This window comes from Bidens hawaiensis, unplaced genomic scaffold, assembly GCF_021521415.1.
Source record: "Bidens hawaiensis isolate Kalapana, Puna unplaced genomic scaffold, B.hawaiensis_p1.1 tig00084881_1, whole genome shotgun sequence".
In the NCBI taxonomy this organism is placed as follows: Eukaryota; Viridiplantae; Streptophyta; class Magnoliopsida; order Asterales; family Asteraceae; genus Bidens; species Bidens hawaiensis.
Genome location: NW_027504126.1, coordinates 1 through 6,765, shown reverse-complemented (window position 1 = coordinate 6,765; position 6,765 = coordinate 1). Strand labels below are relative to the sequence as shown.

General features: G+C 36.6%; 2 protein-coding genes across 3 annotated transcripts; one reads left to right on the top strand and one right to left on the bottom strand.

The window, feature by feature from the left end:
• On the top strand, window positions 1-2,875 carry LOC143607672 (reticulon-like protein B8). Of its 2 annotated transcripts, XM_077083037.1 has the most exons (6): window positions 1-33; window positions 1,329-1,520; window positions 1,990-2,161; window positions 2,233-2,365; window positions 2,440-2,509; window positions 2,591-2,875. In XM_077083037.1, the coding sequence occupies exons 2-6, from the start codon at window positions 1,334-1,336 to the stop codon at window positions 2,746-2,748; spliced, it is 720 nt and encodes a 239-aa protein (XP_076939152.1). In that variant the 5' UTR covers window positions 1-33; window positions 1,329-1,333; the 3' UTR covers window positions 2,749-2,875. The 2 variants fall into 2 exon arrangements, with proteins under 2 accessions (XP_076939152.1, XP_076939153.1); XM_077083038.1 differs by lacking the exon at window positions 1-33 and having other exon boundaries at window positions 1,299-1,520.
• Window positions 2,876-2,991: 116 nt separating this feature from the next.
• LOC143607671 (endoglucanase 5-like) lies at window positions 2,992-5,729 on the bottom strand. Its single transcript, XM_077083036.1, has 8 exons — window positions 5,529-5,729; window positions 4,803-5,216; window positions 4,638-4,724; window positions 4,271-4,559; window positions 4,029-4,192; window positions 3,559-3,931; window positions 3,419-3,460; window positions 2,992-3,281 (listed from the first exon to the last, which is right to left on the bottom strand). The coding sequence occupies exons 1-8, from the start codon at window positions 5,727-5,729 to the stop codon at window positions 2,992-2,994; spliced, it is 1,860 nt and encodes a 619-aa protein (XP_076939151.1).
• Window positions 5,730-6,765: the final 1,036 nt, after the last annotated feature.

Here is a 6,765-nt window from a genome sequence, read left to right as displayed (position 1 = left end):
AACTTTTGAAGCATCCAGTTTCTCTAATCTAAGGTAACTCTCTCTTTCTTATACAACTTTTGTATGCATGATCTAGTTATGCAATTATATTTGTTTTGGTGGGGGTTCTGATTTATTTTGGCTTCACAGTTCACACGACATTTTTGTTGCCTTCCCACATGTTTTGTTGGGCTAGTCAGTTAAAATTCCCGTTGAGTAATGATTAAAAAGTGATCAGGTCCATAAGTTTTTTTAGGGAGGACATTTTGGAAACTGGTCTGTCAAATGACCATTTTATCAACATTGACTGGTCGGTCAAATGAAGATTTTGTCGACATTGACCATCAAATGAACATTTTGTCAACATTGACCTGTCAATGTTGACAAAATGTTCATTTGACCGACCAATTCCCTAAATGTCCGCCCTAAAACTCACTTTTTAATCATTACTCGATTGAATTTTAAACCAACCAAATTCTACCACGCGTTATAAGACCGCCAGGTTGCTATTTTTATTTTAAAAAATTGTCAAAGCCGATGGGATTATTTAGGTATCCGACGAAATTATTTTGGCATCAGACGGGATTTTTTTTGGATTCTGACGATATGTTTTGGACAAATGGCAGAATCTGGTTGGTAAAAAATCTCGTTGAGTAATGATTGTGTCGACGAGTTTTAGGATGGATATTGTTAGCCCGTAAATTTGTTTGAGCTAACCCATCGGGCATATGATGGGTTGGTGTCTTGTTTATCAAGTTGAGCCCATAACTTGGTTTACAAAGAATAAATTACTTGTGAACAAGTCGAGCCAATGACTTGTACAACAAGGAATTTATTTATTAATTAATTACATGGATTTGTTTTCACTAATTTGAATTTGAATTAGAATATGATAAATTTTTGTATTCTAGTCTAGTTAGGTTTTCAAATTTAAATTAGTATATATATACCCGAGCTTGTGGGTATAAGCCTTGTAATTTTCGAGATTAATAAAAATTATAGAGATCAAGCTTATGATCTAAGGTTCGTTTTTTGTATTGAATCTTTCAGATATTTAAGGAATTGGTTGGTCAAATGGACATTTTTTCGATATCGACCGATCAAATGGACATTTTGGTCATTTTCCCTTTTGCTGCAGTGCTTTCTGAAGCACAATTTGATATTGACTTTCCAGATGTTTAGTCATAAAGCTTTTCCTTTTTATATTACTATGGTTGGTATAATAGTTACAAGTTCATAACTATGATTAACACAAATGCTAGAAGTAATGTATGCTGCTGGTCAGAAGTATCATATTAGATAACTTTTTTTTATATTAATAATAACATTACTCATCTTTCCAACCACAGGAGCCATGTCTGAGGGTATAACACCTGAAAGTTTAATCAACAACATCATGGATACACTTTCTGATAAGCATAAGCATCAGGATCAGAGTTCCGTTTCATTTTTTGAGGAGAAATCACACTCTGTAACTGCTGAGTTCAACAAGCTGTTTGGGAGACAGAAGCCTGTTCATCATATTTTAGGGGGTGGCAAATGTAATGTTTATCTCATCATTATCTTATATCATCATGATGGCGATAGTAGTAATAATCGGGAAAATGACAAAAATGTTCATTTTACCAGTCAAACTAAACAAAATGTCCATTTGACCGGCATTTTCCCATAATGATAATGCCCATCCTAAATCTCGTCGACCTGCACACTTTTTAATAATTAGCCGACGAGATTTCAACCAACAAGATTCTGCCATGCGTCATAACAAATCTCATCATAAGTCAATAAAATCCCGACGACTCCAGCAATTAAAATAAAACTACCGACCCGACAGTTTTATGACACGTGGCTACATTGTTATTTGAAAATCTCGTCGGCTAATGATTAAAAAGTGTACGGGTCGACAGATTCACATTATGGGAAAAAGCTTGTCAAATGGGCATTTTGTCTACTTTGACTAGTCAAATGGACATTTGGCCATTTTCCCAAAATAATATCATTCATTTGCAGCTGCTGATGTACTTTTATGGAGGAACAAAAAGATATCAGCAAGTGTCTTATGTGGTGCAACTGTAGTTTGGATGCTTTTTGAATGGCTTAACTACCATTTTCTTCCTCTTGTATGTTTTGGTCTTGTTATATGTATCTTTGGCCAGTTTATATGGTCACACGTTTTAAACAGGTATTCTTTTCGAGTTACCATCTTTTAATTACCATCTTTTTGAGTCACTTATGATCTCTACTTGTTATCAGGGCCCCCCCTCAGATTGTTCTGCCCGATGAGCTATTTGTGAACATTTCTACTAAAGTAGGCGCTGAAGTTAATCGTGCTTTAGGTTTCCTTCAGCGTGTTGGTTCTGGAGGAGATATTAAGCAACTTGCAATCGTATGCCACATTCTAATCTTGATTTATTATATAAGTTAATTTAAGCATCACATTTTTATATAATTCTTGTTTAGGTTGTTGGGAGCTTGCTAACTGCTGCGATAATCGGAACATGGTGTAACTTTTGGACTGTAATCTATCTAGGTAAGATTTTGCAATTGTATGCACTACATATGTTTTGGCTTTAATATAATTTTTTCCATTTTTTTAAATCTTTTTGATAAGGTTTTGTGGCTGCTCAAACTCTGCCTGTTGTGTACGAGAAGTATGATGACCAAATTGATAACGCGGTATACAACGTACTAGGAAAGCTTCAAAACAACTATAGTAAGCTGGATGCTAGTGTGCTAAGTAGAATTCCAACCAGGAAGAAGTTTGCATAAATTTATTTAAATTGTTGCAAACATGTTATGCAAGTCTAACTTGCCATATTAGACCGCTTATTGTGTATTTATCAGCAGTTTGCTAATAAATAAGTGTTATTGTGATGCTAGTTTGAATTTATATTTACTGGAATATGAACTGTTTCTCATTTCTCGTATATAGTTACATTTTTTAAGATTAAATGTCAAAAAATAGAATTACAGTTATCAAACATGAAATAGTTGACTATGGCGTGATGATGATCAGTGGTAGGATTGAACCGAGACCTTAGCCTGCGGGCCACCTTGAATGTACACAAAACTGCACTCAGAACCCGGTTTGATAGCCTTAATCCATTCTGGAAGCTCATATACATTCTTGTTTTGAGTTGGAGATAATCCCCATATTGCCCCTGATAAGTTTTCAATTTCCAACTTCAAATCTGTTATCGGTTTTTCTGACTTGTTCTTGATTATCACCTTGTGCCTATAGTATGCAATTCTCCCAATTGTCCATGAATCTGTTATCGTGTGCAAGAATTCCACCGGCGATCCTACTAAAAAACATACAACCACTAAGTCAGTTTTCATTAATATTAAATGACATCAAATATCCTTTTAGCTACTTCTTGCTTGGCCCGTTTGAGATAAATCACAAACCAAATTGGCCCGTTTATAAGCAAAGTCTTACCTGTTTTTTCATATGGTTTTGCTACCTCTTTAGGGTGCGAGTCTGCAATAATTATAAATTAAATATTTTAGTCAAAATGCATAAACATATGCTTAGTAGTATATTATTAATACATGTTACTTTGGAGTATCACTACTCACATGAATTGGGTTGGCCTTTTGTTGGGGTGGGCCCTGCTGCATAGTGTGAATTGATGCTATGTAACTTACATAAAAGTCCCACAAGAGGGGCTGTCCCAGATAGTGTAGGCTCAGTTTGTTCATAATTGGACCGATCATCCTCAAAATTGTCGTTTCTGTCAGGCCCCCCAACAAGCCCACCATAAACAATGTTTGGGTTAGCCTCTGGGCGACGGTACCACGCATCAAACCCTTGTACACAGCCCACTACCGAGTGGAGTACAGATATGGGTGCAATGGATGCACCCCTGTGGTGCACATGACTCGGGTAGTTTTGACCATACCCGACCATATAACTCATTGACTTCGGATTTTTCCCTAAGATATAATCAGCCTGCATAACACCCAACACCCGTTTCGTTAACCACACGACTCGTTGTTTACATATTATTATCAAACTAACACAGATTATATCGAAAGGCGAGACATGCCTGTGATTTAGCAAACACAAGTAGTTCTTGAGGTTGGACACTCGCATCGGGACATTTTAGGACCAATTTACCCTCTGAGAGATAGTCTGAGTACACGGCTAGCAGGAATGCAGCCGAGGCTGCGTATTGCATGTTATTCCACTCGTGCAAGTACAACAAGCCACCTGTATTAAAAATTTGAAATGGGTTAGTACAGTTTTGACTTCTGAGGTCAAACAAAGTTTTTTAGATAGTCAGCATACCCGGAGTCAAAGGTGCATTGTAGCCGGCGTTCTTCTGGTGGCAAGCACACGCGAAGTAATCGGCTTTAGCTTGATGTTGTTTCAATGTGGCGGTGTATGCACCACCATCACCATCCATCAACACCTTGGAAAGAAGAATCTGGACACCCGCGTATTTATTATCCCATGAGAACTCCTTCACTGCCCAGCCCGTGCCGCCCAACGAGGCAGTGTTATCCACCACGTATTTCAAGTATGACTCGTCTTTAGTTGCCCGGTACAACCATGTTGCAGCCCACAACAGTTCATCCTTAACAAAAACAAATCTGAGTCAATCTGGACTGCATGTTGTTACAATATTACAAACACGTTAATAAGGCCGACTTACCGAGTAACCCGAGGACGTATAAAACTCTTTTGCAGATGGGATCGAGTCCGTGAAAAGTCCTCGAAACCGATCCGCAAACCAAAAAAGCTGCAATATGTGAAAGTCTCAAGTCAAAAGTTACATAAAAAAACACAACAAAGTCATTTAAGTTATTTAACAACTTACCTGTTTTGCATGAACCAAGAGCAAATCCGAGTAAGACGAGTTATAAGGCTTGAATGCAATGGCAGCTGCAGCCATAGCTGCAGCAGTTTCACCCGCAAGGTCTGAACCCGGGTGTTCAATGTCCAGCTTATAAGCGGTTCGTGGTGTGGTCATGTCTTCGGCCCGCTCCCAACAGTAGTGATCAGAGTCACCATCACCTACCTGTCCCCATAGAACATTGGGCTCTGAATGCGCTTTGATGAAGTAATCAGTACCCCATTTGATGGCATTCAACACATGGCCCATTTGGTTAAGGTTTATCATACTTTTGCCATACTCAATAGCTCCCCATGATAGCATTGTGACACTGTATGCCATTGGCAGCCCAAACTTCACATGGTCACCAGCATCATAGTAACCTCCAACCAAGTTCACCTACAAGATAAAAGAATTTTGGACCTACAAGTCAAAAACCGAGATCGAGACTTTTTTTTTTTGTTTTTTTTTCTTTTTATCGTTCTTTCGTTTTTGTTTATTTTGTTTTTATTGTTTTCCAGCCCGAGCGTCTTAAGTCTCTACTGCTCGGACTGTGGGGGAGTATTGATATATATATATGGTATTTAGGGTTCTAGTGTTGAACCCCAAGGCCGGTTTATCCGTTTATCTGTCTCTGTATATTGTAATCGTTTAATGAATGAAATGATCAACCATCTTATACCATGTGTTAACAAGAAATGATATGCTTACTTTTTGTTGATAACCATCATAGAGACCGGAATCGCCACGCCATTTGACACGTTGAGTCCCGGGTAACTTGCCGGACCTTTGTGCCTCGAAAAACAACAAGCTTTTGTCAACGGCTTCCCCATAATCAAACGCTCGTGCTGCATCGATGATGGTCAAAACTAAGACGAATGTGGCTAAAACTCGCGTCGGTTTCATCATCATTGATGATGAGTATTTGATATATGGAGTGGAGTTGAGGAGGATGAAAGAAGAAATGATGTGTGATATATAAATAGTAGAAGATAAAATGCAAGAAATGAAGGTGCACGTTGATGATAAAGAATCCAGGTTAGAGCTCCCCACGTTGTGTTTACTAGTACTTCATAACTATAATTATGATTTCCCTCTATGTTTGACTTATATTTGAACACGGGAATAGCGAATATGAGGCTGTTACATATGTAACTTAGATGCGAAACCTATCCACTAATATCTCCTAGTCATTTTATTTCTATCAATCAATTCCCAGTTATCCCTGATCATCAAGATACTGAGTTATTTTTATCATGTGGGTATATGTAGTTATTTTAAATTTAAAACTGGAGAGATTAAGGAAACATTAAAATAATGTTTGTAATCTAACATTAAAAAGAAGCACTGTTAATTCAAATATCATCGTTCATTCATATATTTAAAAAAGTTTTGTTATCCTAGCAAGGAAACAATTAAATCGATTTGGATAGTAATATTCAAATTCATGGATAATTTTCAAATATTGGGATGCGTAAAACTAAAATATTGACAAAACAAGCAAACGATTTCAGAATTTCAATTTAATAATTACACATAACAATGTAAATCGATTTGGAGAGAAGGAACACATATTTGTGTTGCATATCAATTTAGAAAAATATGTGATGCTAGACTATTTCCAAAAGGATGAACACCTAAATTCATGGAGATTGACCTGAAAGGATATTAAATTCCAAATAATTATATCAACTTATAATTGGTTTTAATCAAAACTACGTCGTTTTGATAGGTTTCGCATATAAGTTACATGTATAACACCCCCATATTTACTATTCCCTTTGAATATTAGGGTAAAGTTATTCTACAAAGAAAGGGAGTCAAAATAAAAAGGATTTATAGCTACATGAAAAAATTGAAAATAAATAAAAAAAAATCATAACTCAAAATTTAATAAAAAAACAAAAAAAGTAAAAATACAAAAATGTTTTCACCGGCATCCTCGTTC